At 42.9% G+C, this 14,436-nt stretch overlaps 1 protein-coding gene across 1 annotated transcript; it reads right to left on the reverse strand.

The window, feature by feature from the left end:
- Positions 1 to 5,457: 5,457 nt before the first annotated feature.
- LOC118213369 (actin-related protein 2/3 complex subunit 5-like protein) lies at positions 5,458 to 13,630 on the reverse strand. Its single transcript, XM_035392284.1, has 4 exons — positions 13,136 to 13,630; positions 7,712 to 7,784; positions 6,991 to 7,167; positions 5,458 to 5,951 (listed from the first exon to the last, which is right to left on the reverse strand). Exons 1-4 carry the CDS (start codon positions 13,273 to 13,275, stop codon positions 5,889 to 5,891), a joined length of 453 nt encoding a protein of 150 aa, XP_035248175.1. The 5' UTR covers positions 13,276 to 13,630; the 3' UTR covers positions 5,458 to 5,888.
- Between the last annotated feature and the right edge of the window lie 806 nt (positions 13,631 to 14,436).

Here is a 14,436-nt window from a genome sequence, read left to right on the forward strand (position 1 = left end):
CTTAAAAATAACATTCCAAATTGAGGGTGGACGTGCTAGTTTCAGGCTCTCTCCTGTCTCTCATTCGGGCAGCAAATCTGGACCACTTTAAGAAAAGATCACTTTATTCCTTAGTTCTTTTTTTTAAACTGAAAATTGTTGATGATGTTGCCAATAATATAATAGTAATAATAATATTAATGATAGCCTTGCACTTTACTATATTGAGTTTTAAGCAGTGTTTTTTGTTTGTTGTGATATTGGTAAAGGACATGAGCTAAAAAATAAATAAATAAATAAATAAATAAAAGAATAATGCATCACCGGCAAGGGAAGTTTAACCTTTGTCCTCTGATCTTAAACAGTAGGCAGTGATAACAGTTTCAGGACATGGGTATTTGTTTTATTATGTATGGAATCATTTCAGATGGAGGTTATGTGATGTCATCATGGTGTTTCAGAGCAGCGGTGTGCTGCTGATGTCACGCCTCCTTGTCCACAAACACAGGTGGTTACCAGACCTGGGTCGAATACACATTTGAAATGGCTTTAGATGGTGAAATTATAAGAAAGAAACTGCAGATCTCTGACAAATCTTCTGCTAAACGTTGAACTCAACATACAAACATGTTAGAAGAATATTGTTCTGAATATTGGTGAAAAAAATTTTAATCAGGAGGAATTTTACTTTATTTAACGGGGTTAATGTATGGGTGATTTACCCAGGTCTGGTGACAGTGCATTCTTTCGAATAGCTGAAATTTCTCACTTTCTAAAAAAACAATATTTGTTTTGCCACTATCACAATGCGTCTCTTGTTTATGAAACAGACTTGTTTTGAAAAATGTTTTTGGATCAGTATTAATGTCCTTTTTTTTGTCCTTTTGTACCTTTAAGTAATGACTCTGAGCCTAGCAGTTAGCAGTTAGCTGAACAGCAGATGGCAGTTTTGCTGAACAAATGTGGGGTACTGACCCACGTCGGAACCCCTTCCTTTCCTCAGAGGTGTTTGGATCTAAATGGCTGAATAACTTCCAGATCCGGGAAGTAAAAAAAAAAAAAAAACATTGAATAGTTTAATTTGTGAATTCCTGGATTGCAGTGTCTGTGGAAGCATTGAGCTGCACTGCCCCGAAAAGCACCCTTATTTTATCATTTTATTATCATTGTTTTTTTTATTTATTGTAGTATCCCCTTTCTGTTTGCTGTTCATGTAATTTCCTTGGATTGTGACCAGGAGGCACTTAGAGCACAGATCTGGATCTGAGTGAGAGGGTGGAAAAAAGCACAGGAGTGTTAACACTCATATACCAAACTGCACACCATGGGTACACAACCAGACAGACGCATGAATCCTCCTCCCCTCTTCAAAGGGATAGTCCCTCTGACTGTCTTACCCATAGTTAGACAATAAGATGGATGCCAATTTCATCTCCGTGCATCCAGAAATATTAGACAATATTTCTGTGGGCTGCAGGCTAACTGCGCTGCCAATATGAATGGTGTTTAGATGGATGCAACGTTAGTTTGGCTAAGTGATGGCAATACAAGAGTGGAGTATGGGGTTGCCAGGTATGTGTGTCACTGACTGGAAAATTGTGCACCCACTGCCACTCCCGCTGCAGTAAGTAGTACTGCATACCTGGCAACCCCAAACTGACTCATCAAGCGGTGCTGCACAGCTACTAATCACTGAGCCCAGCGGATGAATGTGTGCTTATTTGTCAGTTATAGTTCTGAATTTAGCTGCCTCTGAAACAACTAAGATCTTGTTTTTCTGTTTTTATTTTCACTCATTATAAATGCACAAGATGCAAGTGTACATAACTTGGTGCTGGAAAGTGTACTTCCATCACTAATTAGCAAAGCTAACATTGCTTCTATTTGCAGCCATTCGTAGTGGTAGCTCGGTTATCATGCAGCCTGTAGATATTGTCTAATATTTTTATACTGGGTGCACAGGGATGAAATAGATATCTATCTTATCATTTAACTATGGGTAAGATTGCCAAAAAGCTAATTTCCCAGTTGGACTGTCCCTTTATGACCATAGAAGACCATCACTTAACACACTTAAAAATCCACAATAAAAAACACACTTTGTACTGTAAATGCGGAGTTACTGATTATTATAGTGCATTTGCCCTGTGTGCATGTAAACGGCAAGAATACACAACATATCGTTTCATAACAACTGTTGTTTAGTGGAGATGAGTGACAGTACTTCCAATTATTAATTACACCCCTTACGGAAATGGGCTATACTGAAATATATTGAGATAAAATATATCAGAAAGGTAATGAAACACTGGTCAAAAATAATTTTGGTGTTCAGTTTTTAAGTACATTGCTGTTAAATGTATTTATATTTTTCAAAAAGTCCACATATTTATGATATATTGCAGTTTATTCCATTTTCGTAAGGAACTGTTGAACCGTTGTCAGATTCCGGGTTGCAATGTTTTGTTACTTTGTAGATGTTATTTCTAGGGCCAAACCTTAACATGTTACTTGGCTAGTGCGGGTGTTTTTCTTAAAGGTTCCTACTGTTGTGGGAGGGAAGGATGCTAAGGAGAAGCAACAGTCAGAATACTCTTTCTTTATAAGTTAAGGGGTTCTAGAGATACTAGTTTAAACAAACTCAACTTGGTGACCTGTCCTGTGTTTATCACCTAGTTACTGTGTTTTGTCCCATTCGTTGGCAAATCATATTTGATGTTATAATTGTTCATTATTGGGGAGGGGGGGAAAAGATGTGACAATACCAAAACGTACGTGTTTCTTTGTTTTTTTTCTTCAGAAAATGTTTTAACTGAATGCTATGTAAAAATAAAAGTTTGACTGTTTTGTTTACTTTCCATAGAACTGTCTTTTCAGTTTTCTTCCTTCTTTTTGTATGTCACCACTGTTTTCCCAAATTTTTGCAGGAATACTTAGTTTTACAGTATTAAACTAGTTTGATAGATTTGTCAATCTTAGCAAATAGGCATCCTAATTGGTTGGGATGCAGCCTGTCATTACATAATTAGCTATCACGGTCAAAGGCCACATAAGGGTTCTATTGCACATGAGGTGCTTCATTACCCATGGGCTCAAAGCCCAATGAAGCGCTATATTATGTTTGTGCCCTCGAGTCTCTGAGTTGGCATGGAAACTGATAATTGATAATTACATTTCACTCATTGGGGGCAGTTTTGCAGGGAATCTCTCTAACAGATAAAGTGAATAAACAGTGATGACTCTCCCCTGGAAGAGTGAGTCTCACACTCAGACTATGTGAGGAATTCAGCGTCTCCCTTCCGGAATATTCTCGCTGAGAGGGATCTAGTTGTGGAAGGAGAGGTTGACAGAAGTTGCTGTGTAGGCTGGTGGTGAAGTAGTTGCAATGCTAGTTAAAGTTTCTGATTTGTGGTAGTATTTGGCCTAGCATTTAGCACAATGGCGCTGTTGTGGTTTATGTTGCTATGTAGTCGTATAACATTGCAGTGCAGTGGGTAAAATTGCATTGCACATAGTGTACAAGTTGGCCTCATCGCTAACAGTGTGTGTATTGGCCCTTTTCTCATTGTGTCGTTTAAATTCAGAGTTCTTCTGCTAGAAGGGAATGAGGCTGTAACATAAGACTGTCCCTCTTGCAGAAACAATCTCTCCTCTCATTCCTAATCTTCTTCCTCTCCGATACATCTTCCTCATGTCGTATCTTCTTCCTCTTTCTTCGCAGTGTACAGGAGCTGCATTAGAAGGTCTTAATGGCCCTGCTAGACTTGAATAACAGCATGAGCCCAGTGGATCTCTAAGCAACTGCTTATCTACTGTAGGTTTGTTAATTTCTTTGCTTGGATGTCAGAGTTACCAAAGCTCTTTTTAGCACATCAGGTCATTGGAGCAAACGCATGCGCCTGACTCCATTATTAGTTTCCCGTAAAGAAATTTTAAATCGCTGTACTTGCTGACAAACTGACAGATGTATCTAATTAAGAGTATTTCAACATCAATAGAGAGTAACCAGAAGTATTGAAGTTAAAACACTAGGCTACAGTAGAATGCATTAATATACTCACCCACTCACACTGAGGTACTGGGAATTTGATTACTATGATAAATGCACATTCGCAGGTCACTTTGACTAAAAGCACCTGACAGATGACTACCTGTACAGTGTGGCTCCCTCTGCTGTGCGCACCAGGAATGACAGTGAGGACTTCTCCTGTTTGACCAGCCCCCTGCGTTCTGCCTGACCCAGCTGTGTGTGAAGTGTACTCCCAACCGAACGACAGCATAGAGAGAAAATAAGCGATGGCCGCCAGGATATTCTCCTTCTCTCCTTTCCTCTCTGTTCTCTTTCCCTCCCTTCTTTTCTCTTCTCCTTCTCTAAAAGGAAAGTAGGGCAGGTTCAGCGGAGTGGGCGGGGCTTTGTCACCCTCACTCTAGGTTGCCAGGAGATATGGCGGCCCAGCAGTCTCTGACTCAGAAGGGTCCGGTTGTTTGCAGGACCCACTTCCAACCTGGTTCTGACCAAAAGAGCACCTGCCCCCCCCCTCCCCCCTCCCCAGCAACATGGGATTTACAACCTGTACCTGGACCACAACACCCTTCCCCCCCAAACTCAACCAGCTCATTGAAATCCTGCCGCATATTATTAAAGCAGAACCTATTTAATGGGACTGTGGGATGGGTAACTGATTATGGTGCAAGCAAAAAAAAAAAACATGCTAGTAAAGATAATCCATGAGTTTTTTTATTATTATTTAGCAGGCACTTTACAATGAAACCCTACGCCCTCCCCCACCCCCACAGAATTCAAATGACCTCCTTTGCTTTATATTAAATGTACTTCCCTGTCTGTACAAACATGAAAATGAGGGATCAAGGGGGGGAGCTACATTTTCAATGCAACTTTCAGCCAAATGAACGAACACACACACACACACGCACACACACACATGAACACACACACACACACACACACACACACATGAACACACGCGCACACACATGAACGAACACACACAGACACGTGCGCACACACATGAACACACGCACGCACACATGCACGAATGCACACGCACACTCACAGACACGTGCGCACACACACATGAACACACACACACACACAGACACAGACACGCACACTCACAGACATGTGCGCACACACACATGAACACACGCACACACACATGCACGAATGCACACGCACACTCACAGACATGTGCGCACACACACATGAACACACGCACACACACATGCACGAATGCACACGCACACTCACAGACACGCGCGCACGCGCGCACACACCCACAAGCACACTAACAGTACCAAGTCACACTCCAAATAGCCACATCCCCCTCTGACACTGCTTTACACAGCACCTTCCCTACTGTCTGCAATTTATTTCCACTTTCAGCAGCTCTTCTTTAAATGTTAAATTCATGTTCATTTAATTTTTTTTTTTTTTAAACACACGTTCGTTTTTTTTTGAAACCATCCTTTTAAAAAAAAAAAAAAAAAAAAAAATCTTGGCGGGGCCGAGGATGTGAAGGGCCTTGTACCTGTACGATAAACAAAGTGCTCCTCACGTCTGTTAAATACCAGAGCCTCTGCCGTCCTCAGCAACAGAAGCAGTAAAAAGCATTCACACATATACAGTATCTCTTCACTCAAAATATTATTTCCTTAGATTTTTTTGTTGTATGTGTACATATATTTATACTATTCCTTTCCCGTCTTGTCGTTTAATTGTAGACGTAGCCTTCTGCCGGAAGGGAATGAGGCTGTACCCTGAAACTGTCCCTTTCGCAGAAACGGTCCCTCGTCCCATTCCGACTCCTCTTCCTCTCCGATGTATCTTCATTCTGCCGTATCCTCTTCCTCTTCCTCTTCCTCCTCCTCCCCAGGGCGCGGGAGCTCCGTCAGACGGTCTTCCTGGCCGTGAGAACACGAACAATAGACCCTAGTCCCCCCACAGCGAAAGCCTGATACGCACAGAGAGATGGGAACAGATGAGCAAAGAGCCTTCACCCTTTTCTTTCATTAAGCCACAGGATAGCTGTACATTTAGTTTTTTTTTCAAAATGTATAAAACAGGAAAATAACATTTCCTTTTGATGTAAAGGTTATCATTTTTTAACACAAGAACTGGAGGTCTGACAGTGTGTCTGTTCTGGCACTGTAAAGTCACTATTGATCGACAGCCCAATGGACACACCATGTTTTAGTTAAAAAAAAAAAGTTCAATACAGTACATAAGCCACATGGCCTCTAAAAGACCAACACCAAATCCTCCCTTACCGGGCAGTATACAAAATGTGTTGCTTTAACCCTAGCGATATTTTCACACGTCCTTACCCAGGGAAGTAAAAGGAATCTCATAACAAAAACGTGGGTGTTTATTAGAATCATGCCTCCACTTGTTTTCCCCTAATTCTCCCAAATTTGCAACGGCCTCTTGTGAATCTCGATAATGTTTGTGAGGTTTTATAAAAATGTGTTCAGCAAGCTAAACAACTCCCCCCGTGGCATGCCAAATGGCAACGAAACGCTCAAGAACCGCAAACTATGAGCCTGTGTACCTGGGAATCCGGAAATGGCGATTCAAGCCAACTTGGCCATTACTCTACCATAGGATTACGATACCAAACCAGTCTCACAAACACTTTTGGTGACAAAAAAGTGGAACTCTGCAGCAGTGAGAAAGTGGCAAAATCTATCACGAAAAAATGGGAAAAACACAATCCCTGTGTCAACTTCCATTTGGGAATGTTAAAGAGAAAGTCTGTGTGTGTTTATCTGGTGAGTTTACACAATCTGTGTTTACAGCACACAATAGCATCTGGGCTCGCCTGTTGCTCTCAGGTCTGGCCGTCAGGTCTGGCCGTCACTAACAATGTAGGCGCAAACAAGGTCTCTTTGTTTCCCTGTCAACAACCCTCCTGCCAAATCAGTGGACAGGTCACATGGCTGAGGTTTGCTGCGTGCCACCTCGGTCACATGACGGGTCACATGACTGCTCACCTTTTCGTGCCACTGCAGCAGGATGGCACTGCTGTTCTCCGTGGGCTTCTCAAACCCCCTGTAGATGTACTTCATCAGCAGGTCCACGCCGTTCCGGTCCAGGGACTTGACGGCCGGCTCGATCTCCCCGCCCCTGAACGACGTCAGAACCCTCAGCACTATGGCCTGCGCCCTCTCCTGGCCCGGGGGAGGAAGAGCGAGAGGAAGGGAGAGAGGTGAGTGAGAGAGAAGAAAAGGAGAGGTACTTATGAAGGAAGGAAGAAGGCAGACTGAGGAAGGGATGCAGAAGTAGAGAAGGTCAGTGTGGGTGAAATACTACAACTACTACTACTACTAATAATAATTATTATTATTATTATTACTAACTGGAATCTAAAGTTCAATTAAGAAATATTTTCTGCATTGCCAGAAGAAAGTTTCAAACCTTAGGTTGTGATGGTCGCTGGTGCATGACGTTTCTGGCCCACACACTTGCATGCACACACTCACACACTGACACACTCACATTCATACACACACACACACACGCTCACACACACACACACACACACACACACACACGCACACACACACACACACACACACACACTCGCACAGTTGCGTGCACATTCGTGCCCAGTTTTTCTGCAGATGTAAGCAGCTGGTCAGATATAAATCAGAGCAGAAAGAGACGCAGAGAAAGCTCCGGCTCGGGCGGGGCGTGCCAGTCAGGCCCGGTCACCTTCACTGCAGGGTTCTTTGTGTGGATCGGCGGGTTCCTCAGTGCCATGTGGAACGCCGACATCATGTCTCCTGTGAACTGCGGCTCGTTGAGGAAAAAAACACCTCAGGGAATTTACAGACTGGGGGAGGGGGGCGGGGCCAATGCCTGTCGATCACTCAACTTTTATTTACGGAAAGCGCCATTCGCAATCAATTTCAGACACAGTGCTTCAAAATTAAATGGACAATTTCCAGAGGAAAAAAAATCAATTTGAACAAATTTGGGGTGAAAAATGTCCCCCTGACCCTGTGATCACATCAATAAACGTGACTTGGCAGTTTCTGAATGTGCCCCCATTTTGCTGTGTAAAACTTTAAAATAATAAATGCTGCACAGTCCAGAGCGTCAAGCCAGCAAGCAGAAACCTCCAGAGCATTGGACAGTGCACAGTAGTGCTGTCTGTGCACATTCTTAACGCCATAATTAACACAGCGGCTGAGTTTGAGCAGATCACACTGCGCACAGGGCCACCAGAGATGGCAGTCTCATTTCAGGGCACTGCAACGTGCAGTCGCACTGATCTTCATATCAACCAGATGGTCCAATCCATCTAGTATCTACCGATCAACTTACAATACCGATCAGTGAATCCACACAGACAGATGCCAAACATCCAATCATCTGTGCAAATGTAGTTTCAGCAGAACTGGCATCAAATAGATGGCTTTGTTTTTTTCATTTAGTTAATGTTCACATACTGTGCCTTAATTAAAAGATAATCCTGGCTGTGCGGTGTAATTAAGCTTGGGGAAATTGAAAGCAAAGCGCTTATGGGAATTATGACTAAAAAACAAGTTCCTTAATGAGGACACATCTTCTCTTTTTAATCTTTCTTAAAAAATAAAAAAATTGAAAAAAGATTTTGGCCGGAGTGCACGGCAAATCACATCTTATTTTTCAACCTGGTTGGGCAAAGCGGGACTAAAATGGAATTTCAGGAAAACAAGTCGGAATATAAATCCGTCTGGAAACGAAAACGCTTCCTGGAAGCCCCTGGAACGACTCCAGCCCCTGGCAGCGGCTTGTGCTGTCGGACCCTGGGAAAGAATTCGCCAGGCTCTTCGCGCGTTTTCCCCACGGACACCGCAACGGCGAACAGCTGATCCGATTAAACGCCCGACCGCCTCTGCCCCTTACCGCGCGTAAAACGCGAGCGCTAATTAAGCTCTTCTCCGAAACTGCCGTTAGTGCAACGCACGATCCCTTTTCCGTTGTAAATCAAGCTCAGCCGGAGCACAACCTGTGCCTGAGTAACTTCTCAAACTCCAGACGCTCACTCTCCCCCACATCTGGAAAGGGAAGTTAGCAGTTTGTGAGACTGCATTGGTAGCAGCAATCGTGCAATCTGAGAATTTTCTTCTATTCGATTTTAGCCGATGCTATGCCAATAGCTGAGTTGGCTTGAATCGCCACTTCCGAAGCCCCACCTACACAGGCTCATGACAGGTCAGAAACACTGATCATTGTTTACAAGTGAAGCGCACCTCCTAGATGGCCGCCCTTCCCTCACAGCGTCAGCAACCAGTGAGACTGGCACCTGAGAGAAGGTTGATTCGTTTGGCAGATGCTTGTCCCCGAAATGCAAACACACAACCTGCAGCCCGTTGCCACACCTGACTCCAGAAGAGCAAACTAAGATGACATAATATAAAAACTCCATAGGCATGTATCACCAAAATAAAACTGCACTTAAAAATAATCTGAACTGGAAGTGAGATTCTAAAAAAAATGTATAGAAATAAGAACTAACGGAAAAGACTAAACAATAATAACCTTGGTATATATTCACAACACAACAAGCAAATGACAACTGTACAGTAAACCGCTGCATAACCAGCTCCCAGCAGGAAGGCAGCATTTTCAGACACTCATTAATGAAATGTTAACGAAAATTTTTCATTGATCGTGGCAAATTGCCACCTCATACATATGTGCAGTACATTAACGGTATGTCCCTGCTTGCACTCTTGGTGCAAAAAAAAGCTGACAAGGATGAATTTCTTTTTTCTAATTCCAGAATCGTTGGACGTTCTTTGTTAACTCCACTATGGAGTGCCTAGGGCTACTACTTTCATTGTACGAAAGGTACTCAACTAATAAAGTTTACTTTGTGTAATGACACTGTACATGAATATAGGATATTATCTGCTGCAGGGATCAGGAAAACTGAAGCCAATTTTAGAGCATAATAATTCCATCAAGCTAAAAATACAACCCAGTTTTCCTCTTTTAGCAGCAATGTCAAATGAGGATAAATAATTGACTTTTTTTTTTCCGTAAGCCATGCATTTTTCATGTGACCGACTGCTCCATTGGAACAACCTTGTCTTTAACATTCAGACAATTCAGCCCATAGTGGAATAGGCCAGATGGCTCCTGCTGTTGGACTATGAATGACGAGCCCCTTATGGAAATGGTTGTTAACTATATTTAGCAGTATATTTTCCCAGTTCCAATTCCAATTTGTATATATAGGCAGCATATTGAATTTGTGTGAAGAATGGCTAGCCAAAACAGAAGTGGAAAAAAAGAAAATGCAAAACAGATAGTTAATGGGACCAAGTATTGGCCTTGGGGGAACTTTTTAAATTACCATACGACCTAGTGCTGGAACAGTGAAGAACCGTAAGCAAAAGCAGCAGTTATAAAACAGGGATAGCACAGTCATGACGTAATTTTACTCACAGAAACAAAGAGCAGCTACACCAATCAAAGAGTTCACTGGTAACAGCCAACATCGAACATCGCTCGAGATGACTGGATAAAATTTTTTGGCAACGTCTTGGCAATTCCCACAGCTATCACAGAAGTATAGCCAGAATTCATCGACCGATCACTGTTTTATTGGGTGCATCATTTGCCCTTACATCACAAAATTGTGAAGCATTTGCCTATATCCACGGATTATTTGAGCTTGTCAGTAAATGTGTCCTTGGTTAGTGATGCTCATGTGTCTATTAAGCTGCTACAACAGGACACATTCAGTGGTGCTGGCAGTCACTATCGCGGCACTATTTGACAAACAAAAAGGCCAACCGCCTAGCCTGTCAGGCGTATCCCAATACTGCATTCACAAGTCTCCACTTAGAAATCTGCCAGCCAGCGTTTGTGTGTGTTCACCTGTATAGGTGTGTGCATCTGTAACTATGTGAGTGTGTGTGTGCAGGAGCATGCATAGGAGTGCATGTATGCAGAGGGTGAACACGTTTTTCTTCACCTATTTTCTGGCCCATAATCATCTAGAGAAATGTATGTTAAACTGGCCTCCCAACACCACACACGCACACACACATCCCTAGGGCAAAGTAAAGCAGAGTAGGAGCTAAAGATGCCCTAGATATAGCTTCATCATCATTATCGGCGCAAATTTATACCACGAGGGGGGGCAGAGAGAGCGATAACACTACCAAAATAATATGCAAATGAAAAGGGTTCTGCACTAGGAAATAGAGCTATGGCTGACTGACCTGCAATCCAAAAACCAGTTCAAACCTGTCTCCACTCAGGGAGACGAGACAACCACGTCAGGCTTCTGTGTGGAAAATCAGATGCACAGCTAGAACTCTCCAAAATACAGATATCACTGAGACAATACAAAAAACAACAAAAACCCCACGCTCTCTTTACCACGCCCACTTTGGCTTAACTTTTAACACGTGTTGCTAGAGGAGCGCGAATAGGACACGAGCCGTCTACTCAGCCTGTTCCCCGTAGTGAATGGCAACACAAAACAGTCCAACATTAAGGACTACTGTATAAACTTTGTATTTGTGGGGGTTGTCGCCAAAGATAATGCTAACAAGATACGAACTACACACATCAATTCTCCCGTTACCACGTAGAAAATGGAGCACGTGGAGCTTGCTGTGTTAAAACGTGCATTATTTGAGCAGGTAACTGAAGTGTATGTTCCTAAAACGGAAACCTCTTTCCCATTGTCCGCTAAGTTCTGGGTTGGCCTTGTTTTTCGTAAATTTCCTCAAACACAGGCCGCAAAGCCCTTGCGACTATAATAATAATAGACTACAGTTGGTAATAAAGGGTACTGCAGCCGCATATTACAAGTCTTAACAGTGCTGCCTCGTGCGCGAGAAGAAAGCCCAGATCACCCGAACTTCTCGTTAATTATTAATCACGAATGTGTCCCAGGGAAGCAGTTTTTCAAACATTTGTTACAGTACGCCGTAATTCAGTTAAATCAGCTCACGAATAAAATTCGAGTTCCAAAAAAAAAGGAAGAAAAAAAAACCTGAACGTAAAACTGCGTTGAAGAAAGTTCCAGGTAACCTTCGGCTGTAACGGTCTTGACTTTGAGCATAGTGAGGACAGATAACTGCTAGGCTACACAAGCTTCCAGATATGTTGATCAGAACTTGTCTGTCACTTTCTATTATTAGACTGACTACAAAGGCACTGTACAGCTTGAGATGCCCTCTAAATTTACTCTGCAGTATGACCTCTAATTCAAAGTGGGACAACTGGTTTTGGCTCTCGCGACGCGCTGCCAACGGCAGCACGAAGTGTCCCACCCACCTCAGCTCTCTTGACAACAATCCCATTACCAGTCCAATATTTAATAGTGCTGAAATTGCGGATGACATTCCGTAGTAATTGTTGTTTTCTCCAAACCATGGCAACTCCCCTCTGCCTTGGGTTTCCAATTATATTTTTTTCTAGGAGGAATGGAAACGCAGAGACAAGATAATACATTCATTTAGCATGGCGAGCAAGCTGACAAGCAATAGCGGTTCGATGTTAGTTTACAAAGACCAGCAAACAATTCATAAAAGCTGATTTAGGAATTTGCGCGTAGACAAAGCCTGGCCATACGGATTTCATGGCGACGTTTGATACCCAGGGATTAATGAATTTCTACATAACAGTATTATATTCAGCACAATTTGAGCTTGCAGGAATTTGAGAATTTTTGGATGATTTCTTACTAATGCACTGCCTAGGAAAGATGCTGCGAGGTTTTAACTAACGTTAACCAAACTAAAGCACTTTCTGTGGTACACATTCGCATTAACCAAACTTGTGTAGCAACAGATTCATTATGCTAACGGTATTCCTTTATGGAACGTGTATTTTTCTACCGAGTGATACATCCACTCCGTTTGATTTCAACACAAATCATCCAGTAAACGTTCAAGTCCATGTCTGATTCTGAGACTTGGCATAGACACTAAATATTGATGCTTGCTGTTGCAAGAATATTAAGCGATATCTAAATGTATTTAAATTATACCATGAGCACCAAACGGTACCGCTTATCTGATCGAGTCATGCGTTTTTTAGGGAAAAAGGGGAGGGGTGGTTAGTGAAATTGGCGATTGACAGGGTGCACCGTGCACCCCACTGCCTTGCCCCGATAAAGGATATTGCCTGATGAGGCTGTCAATCTCCGTGGCGTCCGGTCCTTGTTGCTCAGACGTGTCTTCTTGATCGTCCACAAATTTATTCTCGTCGTATTCATCAATGTCCACCTTCCTGAACCGTGAAGACAGAGTGTTCTTCGCCATCGGAGCCACTTCGGGAAGGAAAAGGTGGCTCGGTAGCTGGGAAGCTACTACTCCCCTGGCTAGCTACTATAGCAGTGGCTGCTCCGGTTCGGGTTGGCGCGTGAGTAAATATCGGCTATTATGCAGGTAGCTACTTTTTTACTTATAGTTGCCGCAGTAGTGAGTTCGCATGCTAGTAAATAATGGTTAGGAGAGTGTGTCTTTTCGAAGCAGTAAAAACCTTTATCAGATCTAGATCCCGATGTCCTATGACTGGCTCTCCCCGTATCGCCACACGCTCATACACACACTCTACTGCGCCCTCCTCCTCTGGAACTGGGGGGAAAATATGGCAGCGCTACTTAGTGCAGCGGAAACGGAATTACCTCACAGTGCCAAAACCTGTCAAAAGTACCTGTCAAACAGACAACCCCTCTAGGTTTCGCTTCCTCTTTCCAAAAGTACAACATGCGAGAGAAGCTCCTTTTATTTCAACAATAATCTCCGGTCCATGAAAAGGCAGGGGGAAACACGCAGGGGTCCGACTGTGTGTACCTGTCCGGTAATACTATAGTGACTTTATCACTGCTCATGTGCTTATCTCGTTTGATTTTACCGCCCCACGATATTGCCGGTGGTAGTGCAAAGGTGGTTAGAAAAACAGTTGTGTGAATTTGTTCTGTGTAGGCAACGAATTAGAGACATATATATCATACACATAATTAGACACAGAAGGCAAGCTGAGTTCAAAGCAAATGCCTAGTGATTCTTTTTGTAGGCCATTCATTTTTTTCATGATATACATACCTGTTCTTGACATGAGTTTAAGAGAGTAAATCATCATTTAGTTGACATTATCTAATTAAGAACAATGAAAAGTGTATTACTATTCAGAAGTTACAAGTATGACAACCAGCAATGACAACCAGCATACTCCCCACACAACAAAATCTTCAGTGTAAAATCAACTCTGATAGAGTACTTTTAACTCTAATAGATTATGTGTCATGCCTACTGGCACATGATACATGATGCCTGGGCCCGGGACAAAATAATTTCAATGGGCCCTGCCCCAAATCAATGGCCAACATTTATGAGTGAGGATCACTCTCACTTCTGCCCCCCCCCACCCCCCCGGGCTGTGCCCGGGACAACTTCCCCGGTTGTCCCCCCCCCCCCGAC

This window comes from Anguilla anguilla, chromosome 14 (genome assembly GCF_013347855.1).
Source record: "Anguilla anguilla isolate fAngAng1 chromosome 14, fAngAng1.pri, whole genome shotgun sequence".
Taxonomy (NCBI): Eukaryota; Metazoa; Chordata; class Actinopteri; order Anguilliformes; family Anguillidae; genus Anguilla; species Anguilla anguilla.

What these genes read in the sequence shown, in the direction of transcription:
- LOC118213369 (XM_035392284.1), bottom strand. Translation starts at nt 13,275, where the DNA reads ATGGCGAAGAACACTCTGTCTTCACGGTTCAGGAAGGTGGACATTGAT. An exon ending in ATTGACAGCCTCATCAGGCA is followed by an intron (nt 7,785 to 13,135) that starts ATATCCTTTATC and finishes GCCGCAGTTCAC; the next exon opens with AGGAGACATGATGTCGGCGT. An exon ending in TGCTGCAGTGGCACGAAAAG is followed by an intron (nt 5,952 to 6,990) that starts GTGAGCAGTCAT and finishes TGTGCGTATCAG; the next exon opens with GCTTTCGCTGTGGGGGGACT.